The sequence below is a fragment of the Anopheles marshallii genome, chromosome 2, assembly GCF_943734725.1.
Source record: "Anopheles marshallii chromosome 2, idAnoMarsDA_429_01, whole genome shotgun sequence".
Classification (NCBI taxonomy): domain Eukaryota; kingdom Metazoa; phylum Arthropoda; class Insecta; order Diptera; family Culicidae; genus Anopheles; species Anopheles marshallii.
The window spans coordinates 55,702,931-55,729,391 of NC_071326.1; the positions used below are offsets into that span (position 1 = coordinate 55,702,931).

The following is a 26,461-nucleotide window of genomic DNA, read 5'->3' on the forward strand; positions in this document are numbered from 1 at the left end:
TAACATCAAGGTAGAGTGAAGGATCAGTGAAATAAAGCACAGGGGAATTTACCTAGAGCAAATCTGGTGAACGATCACTGCATCCGTTCAATACGATTAATCTATATCCCTATTGTGGATGATAAGACTGAGAACAGAAGCTAAGTAGTTGTTATGTGTACACTGATTTAGAATGTATGAATGAATAAAAACTTTCTAGAAAGTGAGTTAATTCCAATATGTCATCAACAGGCTTTATAACTCTTTTGCGATTTAACTGAAGCTGCTTCCGTTTGTCTCACGTATGTTTTGTTTAACGAAGTTTTTATCTTTCTACAGGAATGCAAATCAACTCTTTGAAAAAATGATCTTTGCTACAAACGTATGGCGGGGTGAGTAGGGCATTTTACTTTCTCATACGTTTTAACAACTGATTTTTCTTAAACGTTTTTGTTTGTACTTTGCTCGTAGGATCCGTCTCCAAACGAATGATAGTTACAATAATGATATTCGTCGCTTGCACAGCATCGTTCATGTTGCGTGTTCATATGTCGATTAATCTCCTGGCAATGATACAACCCATTGCTACTACTCCCTCCAACAACACTATCGTATTGTTGAACAACACAACCTCTATCTCCTCAGTTTCCCACAGAACAGCGAATGAGACATTCACTCCAGAGGCTAGCCTTTTCGTTCCTGTGCCGGTGGTACCTGACTATGGCATTCGTTACGATTGGAACCAAAACATGCAGAGCCACATCTTGGGAGCTTACTTCTACGGTTACTTATTAACGTCACTTCCTGCTGGCCCACTGGCGGAACAGTACGGTCCTCAGCGCCTGATCGGATACTCATTTCTTCTCAGCGCTATTGTCACCGCCCTTTTCCCTCTATTTGCCGCCATCGATGTGTGGGCTGTTATTGCGGGGCGCTTTCTGATCGGTTTGCTCAGCGGATGTGTTTATCCTACACTGCACAATGTAATATCGCGCTGGATCCCACCGAATGAAAAAAGCAAAGCTGTTGCCTGTATTGCAGGCGGAAGTACCTTCGGAACTGTGGTAACATGGCCATTTGCTGGCCTGTTAACAGAACACTTCGGTTGGGTGTATGCATTTTATGTTCCAGCATTTCTTTCTGCACTGGTCGGTGTTATCTGGTTCTGGCTGATTGCCGATGCTCCGAGTGAACATAAAACAATTACAAAGGAGGAACGAGATCTCATCGAAGCATCCTTCGGCAATACAATCTCGAAAACAAAGACAAAACCACCGCTGGTACGAGTGGTCACCTCGCTGCCATTCATAGCACTCGTTCTGTCCCATTACAGCAGCTTTTGGGGCCTTAACTTTTTCGTTACACAGGCACCGAAGTTCATTAATGAAGTGCTTGGCTTTAATCTGACCAACGCCGGTTTCCTTTCCAGTTTGCCCTACTTGGCACGCATGTTTTCTGGATTTTTCTTCGGTTACATTGGGGATTCCTTAAGGCGAAAGGAAATCATGCCCGTGACTACTTTGCGCAAATTTTTCATCATATTCTGTAAGTAACATAACATTACTTACTAAAACAACAGTTCATTTACGATTTCTTCTCTTTTGCAGCACATTTCCTGCCGGGCGCCTTCCTGATTGCACTTCCTTTTATTGGACAGGATCCCATCGTTACCGTTTCATGCATAATTGCCTGTCTCGGTTTTAATGGTGCCTCAACCATTACTAATTTGGTTAATGCACAAGATTTAGCACCAAACTTTGCGGCCACTCTGTACGGAATGATGAATTTCCTTGCAACAACAGCAGGCTTTCTGGCCCCAATGGTTGTAGCGTTTTTTACCAAGGAAAGGGTAAGCATCACCAATGAGAGGAGAACGGTTATAGATACAGCACTCTAATGCGCACTTGTTTTCCTTTAGAACACAATGGAGGAATGGAAGTATGTGTTTCTTCTGACTGCCAGCTTCTATATTGTATCCGGTGTAATTTTCATTCTTTTTGGTTCCGGGAAAGTGCAGAAATGGAACGAAATTCAAGAGCAAAAAATGACAGAACCGGCAGAACCCGAAGATCAGAATGTAAAATTATAATTACAATCAATTTACAGTATGTGCCTTCTTTGTCTCAGTAATCTTACATTATAATAAACAATTAAAGCAGTACCATATCCTAAACCTATGCTAGACCTTTATCGCGACATTTGCAACGCGCTCCATGTCATCAAAACCGATGCAAGTTTTTTTCACGCTGTAAATTAAATATTAACTCTAAATGTAGTATCAAGTAAATTAACTGTAAAACAACAGTTGCTGCTTCGCAATATTTCATTTCATAAAATATTTAATAAACACCAATTTATAACAAATTAAACACACAATTGCAAGAAACAAACATCCCACACGCCACGTCTACACTCTATAGAGCATCATTTTTTTTGCACAGCTTTTCCCTACCAGTCGAGCATATTCCGACAAAAACGGAATTCCTTTGCCAACCATTTCCTAAAAAGACAAAAGCATTAATCTACAGTGTATCGGCATAATGTAAGTAATCAATTTACCAAATACTCAGAGTATGTCGTATAGGATCTGCCAACAAGTAGCAGTACGTCCTTTAAGTCCTGTTCCGTCGTTTTGTTCGCGTCCTGCGCCCCACCATCATCATTTAGTCGACTGTACTTATGTGCGTCTAACTTCGATAAAACAGTTTTATCTAGCGTATGCCATGTATATGCCTCCGGACAAAGTAAGTAAGATGGCTGAAGGTTACTTTTGTATCGCATCTTAGGGCATGAGTGTATGTAAAAACCCATATAGTAGCTTTTAATACTAGGAATTTTACTGTTCAGTGAACGTGTGAACGCTAGCTCTCTAAAAGGGGTAAATGGCGAAGGAGATAAAGTTTTTTTTTGTTAATTCGACAATGACTTAAGAAAGCGATACTGTTACCAAGACCGACGGTATCAAACAGTTGGTAAACTTACCGTAACGAACCGTAAGTACCGAGAGATAGAAATTTAAACTCAGGATCGTAGAAAAAATATACCGAGCTGACACAGTACGGTAGCACATCAATCACACCGACGGCAATTAGACGATCATCCAGCCAGTACTGTTGATGGAAGGTACCGTACTCTTGCGAATCCTATAAAAAGATGACAAAAACAGCATATATATTAATCATACTGTAACAGTTGAAAGATTTTTTAAAGATAAATTCATAAATATTCGCGACGGCACGACGGCCACCAAAGTGTACACTTGGTCCTTGGTTTTATTTAATTATATTTAGTCTGAACAAGTGACGATAATTACCCGTACAGGGTAAGTAAAAAAAACTTGTGCTACAACGAACCGGAAAATTTTCCTCAAACCTGTAGTTATTTGATATGTACCAATAACTTGTAATGTTTTTTAAGGAACACTCGGGGCCAGTATGTGGTATATTAGTTGTGGGGTATAGTATTAACACTTCTTCTTCTTCATTTTATCGAGGGGGTATAGTATTAACACTAAAGTATTTATTAATACTGAAATATGAAACCGAAAGAGTTCCTAGTTATTTAAACTTCTTTCATAGCTACACGTTTGCCTCTTCTTGGCGTTACGACCTACTAGAACATGCCTGGCATTTCTGGCTTAATAATAGCCGGATAGTCGGTCCATGCTACGGGGGATTGGTCCAGGTGGGATTTTGGACCGGTTCTGTCGTGCGCAGACCGCTACCAAAACCTATAGTAAGTCACAATTTCTAATGAAATACGAAAATAATTATAGTGAAAGATAAAACCTATAGAATGTATATTGCCTTGATTACGAACTGAAGGTCGTGCAGAATTTATATTAATGCGGATTTTCCTGTGTAGATTTAATTGATCCTACAAGTGGAATTGCGCAACAGATTTGTTCGCCAATATATGCATCCAAAGTCCATTCAGCATTCCATTCGTATTGAAATCAAACTGGTCAATTCAATCACATTCACGCTACAGACTAATCAATAACATAAACTGTATTGAAAGGTGTTAAAAGAAATCATACAGTAACGATGATGGATCAATCTATCAAAAAGTGTAAACAAGCCAAAAGTACCTTTAACGGCGACTTCACCAAAAAGTCCAGATAGTCTTCAATCGCACCGGGTGGATCATTGTGAATGGCCGTCTGATACTTTTTGTACAGATCGTATGAAACATGCAAGCTTTCTCTAAATTTTGTTCCAGAAGTGAGAAGCGTCACGATCTATTCGACAGTTGAAGATTTTTTTGGGGATAGAAAAAAGAAAAAAAAGAAACTAAATTAAAAAGGTCCTTTGGATCATATTTACCTTCAGTGGTGATTTAACAAGGAACCGCTTGAAGCGGTCCATGTTCAGTTTGGATGGTGGATCTTTATGAATGCTTTGTTGGTATAAGCTGTACAGTTTGAATGTGGCAGCAGTGGCACCTTCACTAGCAACTACACATTTTACCTGTGAGGAAGAAATAATGTATTTTAACACATATTACAAGCAAAATAGGCCTGATGTAATATTAAAACGAAACATATGCATAAAAATAGAATGATTTCTCAACATACAAAATACTGATATGCAAAACGAAGTACAAAAAAAAATACTAATTCAGGAAAGGATCCTTATCAAAGACCACTAAAAACATAAAAATAAAACCGCTTAGTTCTACTTTTTCGTGGCCTCAGGCTCGGTTTAATAGTATGTCCTTTGGTTTAATGTTCAAAATTATTGGCGAAGTACTTTCGTTTTAGGTTTAGCCCATTAAAAGGGTTAGGGGTTGCCAGTGATATTATTCTTTGAACAGCCCATCTCCATTGATTTATTGACATAAAAGGAGAAGCAAGCACAGTTCAAGATCTGGCAATTCGATTGCATGGCATTTATTGATGCAATTTACCAGATGCTTTATTTTTTAAACCACGACGCCGTTGTATCTGTAACTGTACCATTGGTTTCTGTTACACTCTGTCATATCACCAGAAGGGCCAAGATATTATAAATGAGAAAGTTTATCTTAAAGCAATCCAGCGATTACGAAGTTTCATCATCAATATGCCGCAGTTTAACTACATTCGTGGTGGTGATAACAAATAAACTGAAAACAATATATAAATGCTCTTTGCACAATAGGATAGCTATAAAAGGCAAAGTATAACATGTTTCATCTATAGGTAGTAGAGAAATCGTTTAAAAAATCCATTAAATCATTCCATTTCTGAATCCATATGTTATAAAGTTGACTTATTTGAACATGATCGTACGTTGTGAAAATGTACGTTAGGAGGGAAATTCTTGCTTACCTGCAAATGGTGCACAGGCTTTTCATTTTCCTGTGGACATTCCGCAAGAAAATCTTCTAGCGTTTTTTCTTGATGTTTCATTCCACTGGGTTTCATCATATGTTCGATTGCTTCCCCAGACAGTCCTTTCTTCTGCAGCTTTTCTCGCTTCCTTTCAATGCGCAACATCTTGGCTTTCTTTGGCTGATTGGTTACTTTGGAATCGCTTGGATGTACTGAAACGCTCATGGATTCTGTCACTTTGGGTATATGTAAACCACTGAACCCACTTTGGTCAGCAACAGGCCGACTTTCATCGCTATCATTCGTGTCCAAACCCATCAGACTCGGATCTAGTGGTTTCGGTTTTACGCAGGGTATTTCCATATGCTCGTGGCCACCGATGTCTTGAGATGTGGTTTCCTCGCTGTTCGATAGAACCGTCATTTCTGTTGTGTCTTGTTTGCCATCACGCAGAAACTTGTTCATCCGTTTTATAATTTTTTTGTGGGATTTGTTCAGTCGAAAGTTCATAGCATCACACTTTATGGTGTACGATGGGCAGCAAGTGATTTCCATCATAGGTTTATAACAGTAGCAACCGGATCGCCGCCAGCCACGATCAATCAGCTCTTGATAGTCTTGGCAACAAAGCTTGTGTGCCCACATACCTGTAGAACAAATTTAAGGTGAAACGTTAACATAATCGTCGAAACTCAAAATCAAGGATATGATAAATATTTACCATAGGAAGAGCATGAGCTGGACTGCTTACAATATCCGCATTGATACCTTGAGTTCTCGCCATAGTATTCTACTATGGAAAATGCCATATTGTGGTGCTATTTTAAAAGGCGAGTTGGGAAATAGAGTCTCAGTTTTACTCTATCTGTGTTGATTCATGTCCTTTAAGGTTTCTTTGAACGTTATCCTCTTGTTCTAACCAACCAGTTTAACCAACCAGTAATATTAATCAGCAACCAAGTCCACACACTGATTTTACTGCTAGCTTTGCTATCCAGACTGCTTTAAATCCGAGCACTATCAAGTATGGTACACAGTTTCTGCTCCGTGATACGGAGTTCTAAGAACAAAAAAGCAGCTACGATTGCCGATTACCGGTTGCCACGAAGTATTATATGATTGGATGCGATGAAAACTTTTTGTTTGGATGTAATCACATATTTATCTTTACCCACCTGTAAATGGAATAAAATAAATGGATTTATCAAAAAATAACAGCATTGTCATGCAAAAATAATGTACACCAACTGGTACGATGGTAACAAACAAATGCACCGTATTAATGCAGATATCGATGGTTCTAGCACTACATATGACTCAACGTTTTCTATTCAATGCAGCATAGTTTGTCCCCGTTTGATCAGCTTTTCACAAATTTGTGGCAAGACCAGCAACAGTAATATGACAATATTGTGATTTTATTTTACTGCAGAAAGATGACAAGAGCAGTGAGAAGAAAGGCATTAGACAGAGATAGCGATTGCCATTCTGAAACAAACACTCCAAGCAAAAGAATTCATCCACAAAACCAGAAATAACAAGAGTCCAAAAGGGAATTTTAAAATTACTAATCGGGGTTTGGTCCACCGATCTACGATATCTCCTAATTTAAAGAAAAGAATATTTGCAGTCATCCACGCGACCATAATCGTTGTAAGGTCTTTTGACGTATAAAACGCACATTTCGAAACTAGCGAAACGCATACTTGTCAAACTTACTTCACTTAACCGGAAGCACCGATTCCCTTTCGTTCTTGGGTTCGTTCTCTCGCTCTTTCCCTCTTTTCCGGTGTATTCAGCCATTCGCAAGCAGGCACATTCTGCATCGCTGGACAAATTCGATTGAAAATGGTAAAATACCGTTTGTTTATAATTGTTGTGTATATCGCAATTACATTCATGTTGTAGATCATGTATATGTTGCTGGTAGATCGAATGAGCTAGTGTGTAACGTCGGAAAAATGAATGTTGTTCACCTATCGGTGCCTGTGTTGACATCACTGTAGCTAGATGCGCGGCTTTATTTTCTGCGTGTTGCAATATCTATGCCCGCAACTAATCATAGTTATGTTTCCATGTACTGTTCATTTCCAGTCGCTCGTGATTCCAGAAAAATTCCAGCACATTCTTCGTGTGCTGAGCACCAACATCGATGGTAAGCGTACGGTACCGATCGCACTAACCGCCATCAAGGGTGTCGGTCGTCGTTATGCCCACGTCGTACTGAAGAAAGCCGATGTCGACCCGTTCAAGCGCGCCGGTGAGTGTTCGGATGAAGAGGTGGAGAAGATCATTACCATCATCTCCAACCCACGCCAGTACAAAATTCCGGACTGGTTCCTGAACAGACAGAAGGATATCGTTGATGGTAAATACATGCAGCTGACTTCGTCCAACATCGATTCGAAGCTGCGTGAAGATTTGGAGCGGTTGAAGCGAATCCATGCCCATCGTGGTATGCGTCACTACTGGGGTCTTCGTGTCCGTGGTCAGCACACGAAGACTACCGGTCGCCGTGGTCGTACGGTCGGTGTGTCCAAGAAGAAGTAAGCACCCAAGTGAACGAACGGTGATCGATCACTCCATTTGGGTATGTGTTGTGTGAGGCCGTTAACTAAACGACGAATCCGGAGAGTCTCGGAATGTATAGGCAACATCCAGAGGGCGGCAAGGAAACAAGCGGTGTGAGATGTGCGGAAAAAATAAGAACTATTGTAGTGTAGTGACATCCTATCCAAGTTTCGCTATGCGAGAGATGTGCTTATCAATAAATAGTTCTTATTGAAAAAAAGGGTTGAACATGTGAGTAGTGTTTGTTTATTACTTTAGATCCTACATCGTTCGTGACCGATATATGATAGTTTATATTGCATCCGATCGATAGTGATGTGACCGTTGACCTGAAAGGATAATTTCGCTTTCAATACTCCCTTTCTCTTGTAACATAGCAATTGTGTAGAATGTGAAACGTAGTAATTAAACGTTTATTTACTCGTGTCTTTATTCAAACGAATCATTTTCTTGTTCAATTAGTAACTTTTTTAAGGTGTTGATTTTATGTTGCTGTCACACCACAAAAACGTATATATATGCCATAAAGGTATGTCAACAGTAATATCAATCGCGAAATTGACTTTATTCATGTATCCTATGTTTTATAATGTAAAGCGCATTTCGATCTTCGCAAAACGTCATTCTGCAACGTCTTTTACCTATTGTTTATGGTTTAACGGCGAATGATCTGACTATTTATTATCTCTCTGGCCTTACCTGGCCTGGCAAATTGTGTTTTATCTCATGTAGCAACAATTATTTAAATTAGCTTCTGTTAAGATTATCGAGTAATTGTTAATTTATGAAGCGACTATATACGTACAACGGGTTTCGTTGGTAAGGGCGGAAGAAGTAGTTTGTGTGTGTGCTAAGAGAAGAGTATTTTAAAATTCAAACGATGCACAACAAGTTGGTAAATTTACGATTTTCATAGAGCAATTGATCAAACCGACTCCATTTTCATCCTTAACAAAGTCTTTTAAGTTTGGTTCTGTTAAACGCGATAACTCGCCAAACGCGCTATAGATTCTAGCAACAACAGCTGTGCGTAAGAATCTTGGAACTTTGTAGTGTTTTGGGTTGGATTCTTGACAGGAATGCATTCAATGGGAAGGTAAAGCGTACTCTGATAAATCGGTTAACCTCATGCTTTGTCTCATACATTAGCCCGGGGCATTTCAGGGGTAATGTAATTGTTGCTAATAATTGACCACGCGTACAGGCCCGAACACACTAACAAATTGATCCATTTTCTAGTAACATAAATTGAGCAGCAATAACTGAGTATTATTAAATAGAGTGCGCTCAACTGCATACTATCCGCAGCTTTGTTTATAGTTTCGTTAATTTACTTGTGGGTAAATTAGCTAAAAAAAGTATTCATTAGAGATAGCGTACTTCATTCGTTGGACGACATGCGGAGATTATGAACCAGTAACGCTGCACTACAAACTTTACATACAAAAAATAAAACAACTAACAATGGAAATCAATCTATGATACGGAACAGTTCAACTAAGAACCTTCTTACTTCATCTACTTGTTTAGCCCGTCTGGGGGTTCGCGTAGAGGTTTATCCATTATTTAAATTGATAATGACAAAATATGTGGCAAGAAAATCATTAACCTACAATCAAGTAACAAACAATTCATTGTGATACTCCTTCTGGCTAACAAAATCCCTAAATATCGTGGTAATTATTACTTCAATTCCAGTGACAAACGAATCATTGAAAGCGACTTTCTCATCGGTAAAATTAATTTAATCGTCATCCAACATCTCGAGGAATGCTTTCGGTACCAGTCCTTTAAGTAGCCCCTGTTTTCCATTCATGTAATCACTGTTTGGTGGGTTACACTCGCAAACAAATATAACCTGCAATAGAGAAAAAGAAAACGTTAATTTCCTTTTCCTGTATCGGAAACATAACAATACTTGCCTCGTTCGATGTGAGATTCAGTTCGGTGCCGTCTTTGGCGTCATATGAGCAAAGCACGCGAGCCCGCCGATAACCTGAATTGGCCCCCAGTTCGATGTTGTTTACTCGCCCGACAAGTGCATCATCTTCCTCGTAACCAGACACCGGAACATACGGCTGCGGTCCACCAAGACTAATCGTATCCGAGGTAGTCATGTTATTGTTTTTGCATCGGTATTATCCGTCCCATTTCAAATCGAACCGTTCCGCCAAAGCATGTATTCAACGTGAGAGAAAACCAGAGAGACACATTGTAAAGACAAAAGACAGCTACACAAACAACCACGAACAGATAGACTAACATTAATTACATCGATATTCATTAGTGATACTTGATGATGGGCTATGCAAGCACAAACTAAGTATAACATTTCTAAAATGTCATTGAAAAGAGCATTAAAACACAAAACGAAAGCATACTTAACACGACAATAAAACAGTTGAAGATATTTGCTTGTGATAGCGCAATACCACAAAGAAACCTTAGCAATACTTAGAGCATTGTGCGTGTATAATCAATAATAAGTGTACTATATTCCTTTAAAAATTTCGAAATTTCCTTCTAATGTCCGACAGTCATACGTATTTATGTACATATAGATAGATGCGTATTAAACTAATCCTTGTCATAGAAACCATAGTTCTGCTAGATAGAAACAACGGTTGTACACTAAATGTTGAAGACCATAGCACGCCTTACGGTTAAGGAATAGGATATACAGTAATTGCAGAAATGGTTAACAAAGTGAATATATGTTAGATAGAAAGAAGTAAAAATTACGTACTACAAATTAAAGCACGGAAATGTCATTTGGATCACTATCGGCCACAAGGGCAGCTATTACACTGTCATCCACAATAGGGAAGGTTTCGGGTGATATACTAAGGGGTGGCTTCCCGGATGTCGTCAGGACAGCAGGATGCAAAGTTATTGTCTGTTGGTAGTGTTGTGAGCTGTCTTGTGTTTGGAATTTACTTAAGTAAGGCGGTCCACACGTGAGATCAACATCCTCACTGTTTACTCTTAATCGTGGCGTAGGAGGACGCATGCTAGGACGGTCGGACAGAGCAAATGTTTTGGGTATTATTTTTACAAGTGTTCCGTGAATGGTGCAAAGGTAGTCGTAGAGAAAAATAACAAGATAAAGAGAGAGAAAAGATAGATAACAGTAAGGGACTGACAGAAGAGCAGCAACTAGGAGTATATAGTGTGACGACACTTTTGAACGCGCGTTGGGGATTTTCACACAAATATGTATTGATACACATTCAGAAGTTTAATAGCTGAATCCACACGCAACATAGCAACAAGAACAGAACAAATAAATCCGACACATCCACAACACAAAGGATTCCCAGGAAATCGATCCAGCGATCACCCATGAGCTAACTTACCTAACAAGCTCTCGCTGCAAATCCGACATTATTTTATTGCACTGGCCGTAATATCGCACTTGGGCTTCAACTAATGAGTGCAGGTAGCGCAAATGGGTAGCTTGTGTGGTACTTATGCCTTCAAGCAGCAATTTCGTTATTTCCGCCTGTCGGTCAAACTCTGATTGTGCTACTCGCAGATCTCGTTCGGCCTAAAATAAAGGGTACATAAAAGGTCATGTAGTATAATTTGATATCGCGTTTATACGCTTACATATTTTACATAAAGTAACAGTGGACATGACTAATGAAGAAATAAAACCGATGAATAGATTGCACAAATCAAATGATAAAATTATTGGATAAACCAAATCGAAATTCAAACAATATCCAAATAATGATAGCCTATTATGGTTTCCCTCCTATCTACTGGGCAAGGTAGATGTAGTTACTACAATAACTGTACCTGTTCTAATGTCACTTCTGGCGATATCCCATCCTTCTGATCGTAGAAGCAATTGTGAAATTGTCAAATTAATAATAATTGTGGAATTAATTCCAATGTTAGTTGCCCTCCATCGTTCTGCCGTTTCGGTACCAATGGTACGATATGGGAAATTTGACATTATTTACTTCTTTACTTCTTTGATAAAAGAACGTGTGCTCAAATTATCACATATCATATCATCTAGAATGAAACTTATTACTTCTAACATTCCTTACCGCTTGCTGGCCAATCATGCTACGTGCTTTGCGAACCCGATTTTTGCATGCATCCAAATCCAAGCTGCAGGAAATGATTTACACATTAATGAACTATTTTCAACTCGTAAATTGTTGCAATTCCAACGCTTACCGTTTACTCTCTAGTACGCCTTTTTCTTTAGTGATAGTTTTCATTTCCCCTTCTAAAAATTTTTTCAACGGCTGAATGAAACACATCCCTGCAGAACCGATGAAATCACGTTCGCATGAACCTAGCTTCTGCTCTGCTTGCCCAACCTTGATCAGTGCACTTCCGTACGGACCATCTTGTCCAAATTCACCGCCGCCTTCAATCATGTCCAATCCTAAATATTCCAGGTTACTCAAGCGCTTTGGTTTCTGTTTTTCGATCTTCTCAAATATGAAATCTTCCATTCGATTGGCCGGATTAGGGATGAGCGCAGCCTCCGTATCCCGCATAATCTTTTCCGTCCAAAGCTTTGCAGAGTCAGACCGCTCACTTAAATGCTCAAAGCGTGCATCCATCTCGGTTTTTTCCGAGGTCCCAAGCTTCTCTTCAGTGAGCTACCACCGTGCCAGACATGGACAGAAATAAACGAGACATGTAAGAACTATCGCTTCAGTTCAACGTTCATTCATTCACTTCCTACCTGTACTACTCGGGAAAGCGTAGATCCAGCTCCTTTCACAAACTTCTTCACATCAAACTCCGGCATTTTGATATTCATGTTGGGATCTGTGATCGCAGGATGTTGTGTACTGCTATGTAAATTTGTGATTCAACAGCTAGCTAATCAAGTAATTCTGTTGATAAATATGTCGTCAGTGACCGCTTAACATGCACTCAGGTCGACGGCATTTACTTTGTTTTTACACCAAGCACAGAAAATGGCAAAAGCGAATAGTTCGATTTTTCTTTGTTATTTTGCAATGAAAAGTTGTGACATTTGTTATTGATTTTTACCAGACGTATATACAAAAGGTAGCTCCGTCGTAGTGATGGGCAACACAAGCACAAAACACACATCGCCTTGATAAACATTCTACATCTCGCTGTACAAATGTAGACAAACAACAGTATTATTATGCTAGATGGAACTCGGAACAAATTGCCTTTTTTACTATTCGAACAAACAATCATACGGAAGTATTTTATTCATATTATCTTGTTATATTTAGCGTGGTTTTCGTGTGCAAAATCGGTTCGGAAAGTTGTATATATCTTGGGTAGATCGTTTTGCTCATTGACAGCTATTTGTTTACAAAGAAAGACAGAAATTATCAAAAGTGGCGCAAAATGCTGTAGAGTTTTTAGAGAGTGCATTAGCGTATTAATTATCCTGATTTCGGCTTATTTCTTTCGTTTGGCTTCTGTTTGTGAGGATTCTTATAAAATTTATTTCCATTACTGTGTATATATAGCTAGATCTTTCTAAGCATATTTGCTTCCCTTGATCATGCGGTGCAGTAGCCTCGGTTCAATACTTTACAAAATATAGTACGAAAGCTAAATATTGTTTTAGACGGTAAGTCCATTATAAAACGATTGATAAGAACGAAGGCATATGCTTGTTTCCCCTATTTCGGAGACTGTTTATTTTCATTTTTGTTCAGTACTATCGCGAGAGAGATTGTTGAAGGCGCGTTGCGACCGTCTTTGACTGTCTCAAATTATTTGTAAAGATCGCAAACTATTCCGTTCAGTATACTGCCGGAGCTTTGAAGATAAATATTTTCACTAAAATTCACCAGTAATTGCTTACACTTGCCATACGCAGCAAAGATAGAACGCGGATATTCGTACCCCAGACTGTTGGTGTCCCATTTCAGTCTAACAATGTATGTAACATCCGGGAAGAAGACGATTTGTTCGGTCAAGCTCACTTGCAGGCTATCGTTGAATGCTACACCATAGATCAGGTGCTCTTTTTGATAGATCTTCTGCCGATCGTTACTATACTTGGCAGATATTTCAACCGTCAGCTTTTCTGTGTACGTTTCCTGTCGCACATCGAATATCTTTAATTGTGGCAGCAGCCGGCTGTTAATGTTTAACGATTTTATCACAATAAACCGATTGGTTGTTATGTTTGCTTCAAAGTCCATCTCGTCACCAATGATCAATGGACGAACTGCTTTGTAGTGGATGCGCTGTACTGGTATCCAGCGCGATGTGTCGCCTGCGATAGGCGTAAACTTGGTAAAGCTACATCCAGCAATCGTGTCTTTCAGTGTGTCTGGTAACTCAATATCCTGCAGAACTGTTTTCATGCTATCTCTGTTGATTTTCAGCCGATTCTGCTCGCATTCCGTAATACACCAGGCCCGTATCATACAGATGATATTTTCCTTTACTTCGAAATTATCTTCCAATATAAGATCAACACAGTTTTTGGACAGGTGATGATTTCTCTCCAGGATGATGTTGCTCAAGCTCATTCCAGACGAAAAAAAGTGCTTCAACACGCACATGCACGAATATATAATATCATCCAAGTTCATCCGGTACGCTATATCGAGTATTTTCAGCACATTATTCGGGTTAATATTCTTTCCGAAATAGCTAACACACTTCTCGTGCAAATTATCAATCATATACTTTTCCGCACAGTAGTACAACTCAAGCAGCTCTTCAATATTGTGTATTCCGTCGAAGTCTGTAGACCCTACGTAGATGTAGTCCAGCATACGTTCAAACACCCTAGACTTGATATCTGCTATCTTAACCGTCTGCTTTTCGGCTAACGCTCCATAGAACATAGTTTCGAAAACAGGGCTGGCCGCCGAGAGGATAAGCTTATGACAGTGGTAAACGTCTTCGCCCACTCGGAAGGAGCAATCCACTAGATGTTTCTTTTTGCGCAGCTCGTTGAATCGTTGTCCAAAATCAGCTGGTTGTTCTTTCGCCATGGTCGGGACTGATGCTACCTATTGGGAGAAGATAAAGAAAACGATTATTATCGGACTCATATACTCAAGCAATACTACTCGATTTCTATTAATCATGATTCTACGATTGTGTCGCTGATGTGTTGACTGATATCTGTGTTGTTGTGTATTTTGAACTGATAGTAATCGGTACAAATTGAAACAACATAGATACTCTTGCAACATAAAGCTATCATAAGCTGTAAAGCAATTTGATGCACTAAACAATCTATAAGAGGCAGTAAAAGTAAAGTGTCTCGTAGAAACATCGTGCCACGCGAGCATTGTAGACAAAGGGATAAGAAGAGATTAGACGGCATTAGTTACTAATGGCTCTTGAACACAATCAAGAAGAACCCTTGAACACAAATACTTCCAACAGTGTTAAATTGCAGCTTGTAAATCCGAGCAAATATTACCAAATATACCAATATTTGGTAACCGTGATAACAATACACGTCTGTGGTGGTTCATTGATAAAGAGAAACAATTAGATGGTCATAATTACAAAAAGTAGATACGAATATGTACGGTTCGACCATGCTAATGTAAATCGAAAAGAAGGTAAACTGTAGAAAACTGCCTTCGTCAAAATGACCGAATTATTTGCAGGTTAGAAAAGTTAAAACTTTATACAACAAATGACGCACTGCTTTGTTAGGTCATTGTCCAAGCGCGGTTACGATTTTTTTCACCCTATTTCTGTCGCCGAACAGATCAGGTTTCTTCAGGGATCAACTATACCTACTGCCGTGCCTCCCAAAGCACGCGACTGTTCCCAGAAGGTTGATACCGTTTTTTTTCCATGTATATAAACTCATCACTATGGTTGTAGAGGGTAACATGAAACACGCACACCAAACTATCTGCTGTCGTTCATACAGAGTTATGTATTCAATCGCAAGCGGCGATCATTGCCGCTGACCTGGAGCCTCGGCCTAACCTTGCCTGGATACTGCAATAAGCCAACACGGAGACACGCGTTGTAACACGTTCACGCAAGCATGAACGAAGCGAGAGAACGAAACCTGTACTACTTGAACTTGAACTCCATCCCGTACAACGCAGAGCTACTGCTTCTTCGCGCTTAGACCACAGCTGGTTTGTTCATTGATGTCGCTGCAGGTATGTCGCTCAGTTTAGCGACCAAAAGGATGCTGTATGTAAGCTCTTGTTCAATGGACAGTGTGCTTACATATTATGATTTTGTTTTGTTGCTCATGCACAGTTATGCCTTATTACCCCTTTTATGAAAAGTACGAGTAGGTGCTTGCCTTTGAGCTCATATTTTACCAGTTTCGATTCTCGAGGCCTTGTTTTAACTACAATTCTGATGATTCGTTGTCCGTTTTCCGTAGTACAATATGGCACAAACTTAACTGCAATTACGGCGATAGAACGATTGAACCTAAATGTTCACAAGTTGTGATTGGCCCATTCACAAAGCAACGCATTTATTATGTAATATTTTGCCGCTTCATTAGTAATAAACACTCGTTCCGTTGTCACACCATTGTCACTGTATTGACTGTATGTAGGTTTTGGTAATCCTTTTGTCACCGATATTTTTTGTTCAATGGCAAACGACCCGGACAAGCACAGTACACCTTTGAGCATAAACAATTCTTAGCAAAGTGAGCAGTCACGGCTCTTGATTATCAACGCCCTCTCCGATTCTTTCTTGTAAGTATCACAGGGATGACGCTCTATTAAATATGATGCACGATGGTTTTGCGTAACCAATGTTCAAATGCACGAAACGTTGCGGGCGGTACGTTCTGGCTCGTCGGGATAACTGAGTTTGTTCTACGTCCAAATACTAATCAACAGCCAAGCATTACAAGACTGACAAAACCTACTCAGGTACCCGCAGCGATGGATTCACTCACATCGATTTTATGACCGTGCTGTTTGCACCGCGCTGACGACGCAAATACGACGTCGGCGCACCCTGCAGGGGCCGTGTTGGGGCTAAACAGAAATAATTCTACAGCTTGCGTTAGAACTGTATTGTGTGTTAGTGAGATCGACGAAGACTGGATAGAACGAAATCAAGCAACCCTACGCAACTACACACACTCATGGACACCGCAAGCTTGCACGCATACACTGGCCAAATAGCTGCATTAAGAATGGATAGAAGATAGTTGAACTACATAAGAATATACGTTCCGTCGTTACTTGTCAAATTAAAACTATAGGAGACTTATTATAACAACCTTTCTACCATTTAGTATCGAGTCGTTGAAATGAAATAGTCAACGAGTCGTTAAAATGCCTGTATTGTGCCGAATAAAAATCCGTCATGGGCATTATTTTGCTTTGTTGCTGCTTTTTGTGTCCAGCACAACCACAACCGTTTGATGTTTACATTTTTGTTGACCTACAAATGATCATGAATTGTGAAAAGGTTAAACTGTTTTTGGAAAGACTAGGAAAATCAACATCAACATTTTATAGTTCAAGTGGTTAATATCTGAGATGGAACATCAAATTAAAATTAAGCTGGATATTGAATCGAAATTTTGGTTGAGGTTTAACCAATCAAATGGTTGACAACATCAACGCTGTGTGCGTTAGTACACTACGCTATCGTTATCAGCTGTTTCGTACGAACGCTTCTTGTTGTGTATGTGTCATTTCATAGAACAAAGTAAACAGGAAACTGAAACATTGTTCAAGTTCTATCAAAATCAATCACAACATATGTGACGTAACAAATACTACATGATTGAATCTATCATTCATGTTTTGTTTTAAATAAGAAAAATTAAATTAAAAAGAAATGTTAAATAAAGTAAAAATAAACCGATTTTTTATGTTTTGTCTGTTTGAAGCATCTTTCGCTATTGGAATTCTTCGTCCTCTTTGTTTAAACTGATCCTTCCCTAACCCCTGAGTCGTTGTTGAAATATTTGTTTCAATCACCACTTAACACAACAAACAAACCGAAATTCCACTTCGATTTCGATTTTCGGATTCGCATTAATCCGGAGTCGACTCCAGTACTTCGGAGAATTACTACAGGACCGTAGATTGTTCAGGAGTTCATTATTATAATTTCTTCGGATTTTCTACCGCTTTTTCAGGCACACCACGTTACTAGGAGTAAGCAATGTATGGGCAAAAATCAAACTCGGAGGAGGAACGAGGAAACTTCCTTGTCAATGATTAACACAAGAGTAGCTATGGACAAAAATTAAAAAAAAAACTCAAGGCGAAGTGCTGAAAACCGTTAAGCAAACTGGGAAAAAATATACGCATGAGCACAGTTCAAGTTTCAAAGACAATTTCTGGAAAGTATTTGGCAATTGGCTGAAATCTGTTACAATTTTTTAACATAGATTAAGAGATATTCCAGCAGATAGTGCTCCAACAGAAAATTAGCATTTGTTACAATACAATATATAGACAGAAAAATGTCTCTATAACTAACCTATAGAAAACTGTGAAAATTGTCCATAAAAAATGTTGAAAAAACAAGTTTTTGCATGTAAAAATGATAGCTGCTATGCTGCAATATAATCTCCAAGAATATTGAGAAAAAATAAAAAAAAACGCATTGTAAACCACTGAATAACGATTTCCTAACGAATTTTTATGAAAATTTGGTGGTTTATGCAACTTTCTCGAGAGGCCCCTTATGATACACTGTGGGGCCCCTCTAACATCCAGAGAGGGTTAAAGCGACGCTTTTCTGGTCCATTTCTGGCACAATTCATACAGTTTTTCCTATTAAAGCTTTTTTAGCTTTTTCCGGGGCCCACCACACGGCGGGGCCTTAGGCGGTCGTCTACTCCGCCTACCGTTAGATCCGCCACTGCCTATGACAGTGTTCTTCTTTCCCTTGCGTGTTCTCCAAAGTGCAGATTTTTGCCGGTGCACATGTTTTGTGGGTACACATATGGTGGGGATTTGTGCTGTGGTGATATTCGTCGAGTGAAAGTGAACTTGTGCAGTGTAAGCAATTTCCGTGTTTTTGTGGTGAAGTGGAGCTTTTTCCATAGTTTGCTTCACAAACTTATAAGTGGCCAGTAGAACTTCATCCCCATGGTCCTCGGGCCGACACTATGTCGGGCCCACCCAACCGGAAGAGGGGCTTTCCCTCTCACGGCACCAACAAAGAGAGGCCCATACCTGCGTGGATGGACAAAAACAATGTTTGTGGTGACCTTAAGTTTTTAGTGATGGAGAAGTTGGAAGTTGGGTCGGCTTTACCGAAAAACCCATTCATCATCGGTAAAACCATCCAAAGTGCTGTCGGTGACCTAGCGGAACCTGGACATGTAATTGACAACGGCAACAAACTCCTCTTCAATACCAGAAGCCAGCAACAGTACAACCAGCTACAAAATCAAAGTCACCCAACTAATCGACTCGACCCCGTGAAAGTGACCCCCATAATACCCTAAATAGTGTTTGCCCCCCACCTTAAAGACATTAGTGACGAAGACATCCTCGCCGAACTCAAGTCCCAGAATGTGATCCATGTGCGCCGGTTTACCCGTAAAAAGAACGGCGAAGTACCCATCAGCATTTTCCTCCTCCGCATCAATACCACCAAAATCCCTCTCCATTCGTCATGGCGCCCTCCAAGTAAGCACCCGTCCCTATTATCCTAAACCAAGGCAATCTTTTGTTGAATCGCGGACCCGACCAGAACTACTCTCGGCTTTTTTAGCTACCAGTTTTATTTCACAATAGTGTTACAAGTTATTTCGCGTGGCTAAAAATTCGTCCGCTTAGTCGGCCGGTCGGGATCCAAAAAGAAGGCTCCTAGTTGTAGGCGTCTTCTCCTGACTGTCACCTTTCAGGTTCCCAGCCGAAAGTGTCCAAATTGTCGCTCTTTGCTGGGCGCTAGCGCAAAATATATATATAAATTAATATAAAGTAGATAAAAATGGTTCCAACGGTGAAGCCCGTAGCATGATCTCCTCTCTCGTAATTCCCTCCCCTGTACAACAAAGACTAACATACGCTCAACAAACCACATAAGACAAAAAAGACACAATGATTGCTACACTACAACTCACACTTAAACAACAAGAAAACACTATCGCAAAACTAACCGAAACTATGACCAACATGAACAAATACTTGAACAACAAAAACTTATCCAAATTTTCAGATTCAGATGAATCAATCACCTCCTCCGCCTCCTCCCTCTCCCGCAAACGAGCCCGAAACAAGGGTACCCTTTCCTCCGAAGAGGGCACCCCTCAAACCATTATTCCTTCCCCCACCTCCTCAAATATCCCCCCTTTCATCTCCGACGAAAATTCCCCTCCAATCCGCAACAAAAAGAAGAAGAAATCCAGTTAATACCCACACAACACACCCAACATCAGCTTCCAATTAATCCCCTGCTTTCGTTATCATCTTCCCTATTATCCTGTTCAACACACAAACAATAACCAATAATCTAAATCCAATTTTTGCACTTTCTTGAAACATCAGAAGCATGAGAACTAACGTAGAAGAACTTAGATTATTATTAACCCGCCATAATCTCAGAATCCTAACCCTACAGGAAACTACCACAATACCTTCTCTCAATAGTACTCCATTTAATAACTACAACTGGTATTTTAATCCATGTCCACCCAATCCTCACCATAGCGTGTGCATTGGAACTCTTAAAAACATTAAGCCAAAAGAATTAATCTCACAACCACACTACCTGCCTAGCCGTTAAAATAGAATCTCTTCTTCCAGCCACTGTTCTCTGTCTCTATCTACCACCCACTCGCACAATTCCGATCATAAATAGCGAACTTACCCAACTAATACACCAATTACCCAATCTTCTCATTATCCTTGGTGACCTAAACGCACAACATTGCTCTTGGGGCTGTTCCATAACGAACATTCATAGGAACAATAGTGGCAACATTTTTGAATCCTTCGACCTACAAGTCCTTTTCAACCAAACCCCCACCCGCATGTCTCCCACAAATGGCACAGGTTCAATCATTGACCACTGTACCATCTCATCCTTCATTGCACCTCAATTCCAAATCCTAATCAGTAACGATGCCCACAATAGTGACCATTATCCCATGTTCATTTCCAGTAGTTTTCCCACTTATCGACTTCCATCGTCCGTCAATTGTCGTCGAGACTTCAACGTCCCAAGTATAAAGATGAAAAGGCCGATTGGGAAAAATACCAAACAGAAATAGTTTTCAACCTTCCCTTAAAAGAACTTCCCACCATTCCACGTTTCCTTCACGCCATAGAAAATGCAGCTTCCCTTAGCATCCCCCGTACCAGAGACACTCCTTTCAAAAGAAATGTCCTCTGGTGAAACGAGACAGTCGCCCAGGCTATTAAAGCCAGGCGTCTTTACGGAAATTCCGTCGAGCCAGCAACATCCCCGATAATTTTTTTACACCCGTTTTGGCTGAACAATATCGTGAAGCTAACCGTCTTGCCAAGAAAGCTGTGTGTCTCTCCACTGAAGACACATGGAATAGATTCGTTAGCGATATCAATCCCAACTCTACCTCTAAAGAAATTTGGAGAAGAGTGAGTGTCCTCACAGGTAGAAAACCGCAAGCTTCTCCGATTAACCTGCACTTCTCCGGCACAACTGTCCCACCCTCTGAAATCCCTAAAACATTCGTCACACACTTTGCCAACACCTCTACAACAGCTAGCAAAATTCTTTGTTTTGATATTGTTGGACATGTTGGAAACAGCTTACGCTCATAACTACCACATTGACCTCTTTATAATAGACCTTTCCAAAGCTTTTGACCGTACCTGGCGACACTCCATACTAGAACAGCTCGACGCGCAGACATTTTAGGAGTCAGATTCGAAACAAGACTTTCCTTCATTCCCCATTCAACACGCATCAAGAAAGATGCAAAAAGCCGGCTAAAGCTCTTAAAAAAGTTCGGAACTGGAAAGCACCGAGCATCCCGCAACACACTCATTAGAATCATTAATAGCTTGTTACTCCCGAAACTCCTCTAAGGCATCGAGATCGTCTCCCGAAAGAGAGAAACGTTCGAGAAGACAACAGGACCGCTCAACCACACCGCAATAAAATATTCCGCCGGAGCATTCATCACCAGTCCCACCGATTCACTCCTCTGCGAAAGCGTCCTCCTTCCTCTACACCACCAACAAAATAGTAGCAGCACCAAAAAAATAGTAGCTGCAGCAACTAGACTACAGGAAAAAGGGATCCAAGCCACCTCTCTCTCCAATAGAGCCAGTACTGCATTCCAAACCTTAACCAACCAACAATTACCACAAGTCCTTAGGACTAGGACCTTAAACACCAACTAAAAGCAGGAAAAAGTAGCCACATAACCAACCAAACCTTCACACGCCACATCCGGAACAAGTATCAAATTCCATTTTTCTGCAGAAGCAATAGCCATGCTCATCGCCGCCGACGAAAGTCTTCGCAGTGATAAGCCCAACCTCATCTTCACCGACAGCGTTAACGTACTAGCCTCCCTAGAACATGGTATTGTGCGTGACCCACACATCCAACACCTTAGACCAACTCCCCACAACACCTGAAATAGCCTTCTGCTGGATTCCTGGTCATTCAGGAATTCGCGGAAACGAAAAAGCCGTCCGACTAGCCAACCAAGGTAGATCCCGATCCCCAGAATCCAACAACCATGTAGCAGGCCGAGACCTTTAACCAATAGACAACAAATACCATAGCGCAGAAATAGAACACCAGCTGGATAAACACCAACACCTCAAAACTTGGCCTCATCAAACACACTACAGCAGCATGGAACGACCCTGAATCCTGCCGTAACCAGAGAATACTTTCCCGACTCCGCATTGGACACACCCGACTTACACACTGCTACATCTGCGAGAAATTCACACCACCACTCTGCAGCTTCTGTGGTGGCGACATCTCCGTACAGCACATCCTCCGACTGCCAAGGCTTCTCCTACCATCGACTATCCTGCCAACTTGACACACACATCACAGACATCTTATCACCGAACCCCACTAATCAACGCAAAATCATCAAATTTCTCCGCATTAGTAACCTGTACAAAGAAATATAACCATCCATAGACATTTAGACTACTTTCACCTACAGTAAAGAAGCGAATGAAGCTGCCCAGCTCAAAGTTTCTATAAAAACAATAAACAACAACAACAACAACAGAAGGTATTGGCAAGTTTAGTGGTACGATCTCCAAGACGACACAATAAAAGAAGTATCTCCACTTCATTGGTGACCCCGACGTGATCTTACGTGTTTGGAGAGGAAACGCCCAATTTATAAAACATGAACCAGCGTGCAAAGGAGAAACCAAAAAACTAAAACGCACAAAAGAAATAGTTCTTTTCAGAGCTGATAAACCTTCTTACGTTCATTGTTCGTCCAGCCATTGTTTGTCCTCTTCATCTGCAGTCAGACGATTCAACGGAGTACATTAACGTTATTGTTATTCTCGCTTGCTTGTCAGCCTTCTCAGTCCGCGGCCAAGTTAGAAATACGTGAAGATTCACGATACTGCGTGTGAAGTTTTGTCGTTCAGTATTTTGTAGTGTGTGGACATTTTTGTGCAAACTTCTCGCATTGCGTTCCTCAATACAACGCACGTGTGCAAGTGAAGAACTCTCGCCGCCATGCAACGGTGCACTCCTTAAGATTGGAGTCCATCCTTGTATCAGCATTCACACATCGAATAGTCGACGATCGGTGCACACCACCATTACTACCCCGTCAACGAGTATTGGGGCGTAAGTTCTTTCCATGTTAAGAACTCCGAATAAAACCATGGCGACAACCAACGACGAAGAAAAAACCACGCAAACCATCTTGCAACTCGATGGTTACGATGAGGCAACCATCGATACGCCGCCGATGACGCCACTGCCGACGATAAGACGTTCGGTCGTCCTGCCGCAGACCAGCCGCGATGTGATCAGATCCGTCAAGCTACTTTTGGCAAGCTCACTAAATACCTGGGTCATACAAGCTGAGGCCCAGTTCGAGAACGCCGGAACGAAAGCGGACGTACGAAATACGCACATCTACTGACAGCAATGCCGCCGGAGATCCTCGAGAAAGTTCTCGACATCGTGCAGAATCCCCCAGCCCAGAATCGATACACCTTCTTGAAGGACGACTTGATTCAACGCCTGTCGATCAGCGAAGGGCAACGAATCTCTAAGCTGCTATACAACGCTATACAATGGGAGAGAGCAGCCCTTCAGACTTTCATCGCAGATTGGTGCAGCTGGCAGGAACCACGGATATCTCAGATAAGTTGGTTTTTCGTTTATGGTTAGGGCGTTTACCAAAAGCAATCGAAATTGCCGTTATTTCAATGGGTAAAACTAATATTGCGGAAATATTACCCATCTGGGAAATATTACCCAGCAGATAAAATCTGGGAAGCGTCAAAGGGAGCATCGGTTAGTGAGTGTGCGTTAAAGCATGATTCCAGTGAAATTTCGAATCTCAAAAGCGAAATATTTTAGCTAAAAAATCTTGTCGAAAAAATCCATAATTCACGTGGTCGTGATCTATCTGTTCCGCGTAAAGAGTCTCGTAAGAGTAGTATCTCGCGAGGAAAATGTGAAATGAAAGGGAAAAAACTTTGTGTTGCTACCATAACAAATATGGTAGTAGTTCGGCCACAAAATGTGTACAGCCTTGCAATTTTGTAACCCATAACAAGCAAAAAATAGATTCCACGAATGCTGAATCTGTGGCTGAGTTCCCCTATTCATGCCGTCTTTTTCTTTATAATGATGTTTCAAAGCTCACTTTCCTAATAGATAGTGGTGATGTATCGGAATCAGATGTATCGGTGATTCCGAATTCCGTTTTTGGAGTTATGCGAAAATCTGACGATATATTAGTTGCCGCAAATGATACTCCTATATCTACTTCTGGTGTAAAATTTTTAAATGTATCACTTGATTTGCGATGAATTTTTCCGCATACTTTTATGCTTGCTGGAGTAAATCATCCGATCATTGGGGAGATTTCCTCAAACGATATGGTTTATTGATAGATCTGCGCAACAAACGATTGGTGGACCCACTCACCAGTTTATCTACCAAAGGAAGCATAGCGAAGGTAGCTACTCCATCATCAAAATTGTTTACAATGAACGATATCTACACAGGTTTGTTGAAGGAATTTCCGTCTTTAAAGGAATCCACGGATTTCAACAAACGGTATTAAACATCAAGTTGTCCACCATATTCATACGAAAGGAAAACTCCCTAACTCAAAACCCATAAGACTGGACCCTGTTAGGCACAAACCTGCCCAAGCTGAGTTTCAGCATATGCTAGAACTGGGCATATGCCGTCCTTCTTCATCGCAAGTGTCATCGCCCCTACATATGATGGTTAAAACTGGCAATGATTGGAGGCCATGTGAGGATTATCGTCAGTTGAATGCAGTTACAATTCCTGACCGCTATCCCATCCCTCATATCCATAATTTTGCTATGAATCTTCACAATTGTTCATACTTTTCTAAACTAGACATTATCAAAGCGTATCATCTAATTCCCATAGCTTCGGAAGACCTGTATAAAACTGCAATAATCGCGCCTTTTGGTCTATTTGAATTTCTAAGAATGCCTTTTGGTCTTAGAAATGCGGTACCAACTTTCCAACGCTTTGTTAACTCAATTTTTCAAGATTTGGACTATGTGTTTGTTTACATCGATGACATCTTAATAGGAAGCACTTCTCAAGAACAACACGTTTTGCATGTGAAGAAGGTCTTGAAAAGATTGGCGGAAAACGATGTTAAACTCAAACATTCCAAATGCGTATTCAGAGTATTACAGCTCGAATTTTTAGGGCATCATATCAATGGCAAGGCTATTACCCCGACTAAGGATAAAGTTGACGCGATTAATAATTTTCCTGAACTAGCATCCAGCTGCAATGTTTCGTGGGAATGGTACATTATTACCACCGGTTTATTGCACGAATTGCCGAGATAATGAAACCGCTGCACAAACACATTGCAATCCATTCCAAGTTAAAATCAAACTCTTAGGATTGGTCTCCGGAATGCGAAATAGCGTTACAAAAATTGAAAGCTAGTATTGCTCAAGCCATCAACCATCAACCATCCAAACAACAAAGCTAAGTACTATAACGGATGCTTCAAACGTAGCAGTCGGAGCTGTATAACAGCAAGATAATAATGGCACTTGGGAACCATTTGCATTTTTCTCTAAACAATTAACAGAGGCAGAACAAAAATATTCTACATTTGATAAGGAATTACTTAGCTATCAAACATTTTCGGTACTTCGTTTAAGGAAGGGATTTTTTCATCTTAACCGATCATAATCCACTCACTACGGCTTTTAACTCTAAAGCCGATAAAACCCCAAGGCAATCCAGACATTTGGATTTCAATACCAAATTCACCTCTGACATACGTTATATAAAAGGCGAGAGTAACATCGTAACGGATACCCTATCGCGCATAGGTGAAACTAGCGAAATCTGCGTATTAGATTACATTTCACTGGTTATCAGTCAAAAAAGATGATCTCCAATTGAAAAATCTTTCAAAACATCAATCTGAAAATTCCAAATTCAGATTAGACCAATCGCTAGTAGAGAATC

General features: G+C 40.4%; 5 protein-coding genes across 5 annotated transcripts; 2 read left to right on the forward strand and 3 right to left on the reverse strand.

The window, feature by feature from the left end:
- Positions 1-343: 343 nt before the first annotated feature.
- On the forward strand, positions 344-2,068 carry LOC128718183 (sialin-like). The gene is made up of 4 exons (XM_053811853.1): positions 344-371; positions 451-1,524; positions 1,587-1,828; positions 1,898-2,068. The coding sequence occupies exons 1-4, from the start codon at positions 344-346 to the stop codon at positions 2,066-2,068; spliced, it is 1,515 nt and encodes a 504-aa protein (XP_053667828.1).
- Positions 2,069-2,386: 318 nt separating this feature from the next.
- LOC128719093 (arginyl-tRNA--protein transferase 1) lies at positions 2,387-6,102 on the reverse strand. Its single transcript, XM_053812714.1, has 7 exons — positions 6,015-6,102; positions 5,291-5,940; positions 4,305-4,448; positions 4,070-4,219; positions 2,962-3,122; positions 2,539-2,848; positions 2,387-2,479 (listed from the first exon to the last, which is right to left on the reverse strand). Exons 1-7 carry the CDS (start codon positions 6,100-6,102, stop codon positions 2,387-2,389), a joined length of 1,596 nt encoding a protein of 531 aa, XP_053668689.1.
- A 1,258-nt stretch (positions 6,103-7,360) lies between these two features.
- LOC128718184 (40S ribosomal protein S18) lies at positions 7,361-7,843 on the forward strand. The gene has a single exon (XM_053811855.1). It carries the CDS (start codon positions 7,361-7,363, stop codon positions 7,841-7,843), a length of 483 nt encoding a protein of 160 aa, XP_053667830.1.
- Positions 7,844-9,608: 1,765 nt separating this feature from the next.
- Positions 9,609-12,653, reverse strand: LOC128719384 (endophilin-B1). Its single transcript, XM_053813009.1, has 7 exons — positions 12,576-12,653; positions 12,056-12,489; positions 11,923-11,986; positions 11,666-11,701; positions 11,221-11,411; positions 9,787-9,958; positions 9,609-9,722 (listed from the first exon to the last, which is right to left on the reverse strand). Exons 1-7 carry the CDS (start codon positions 12,651-12,653, stop codon positions 9,609-9,611), a joined length of 1,089 nt encoding a protein of 362 aa, XP_053668984.1.
- Positions 12,654-13,596: 943 nt separating this feature from the next.
- On the reverse strand, positions 13,597-14,931 carry LOC128718185 (uncharacterized). The gene is given in 1 exon segment (XM_053811856.1): positions 13,597-14,931. A coding segment is annotated over 1 exon segment (1,335 nt).
- Positions 14,932-26,461: the final 11,530 nt, after the last annotated feature.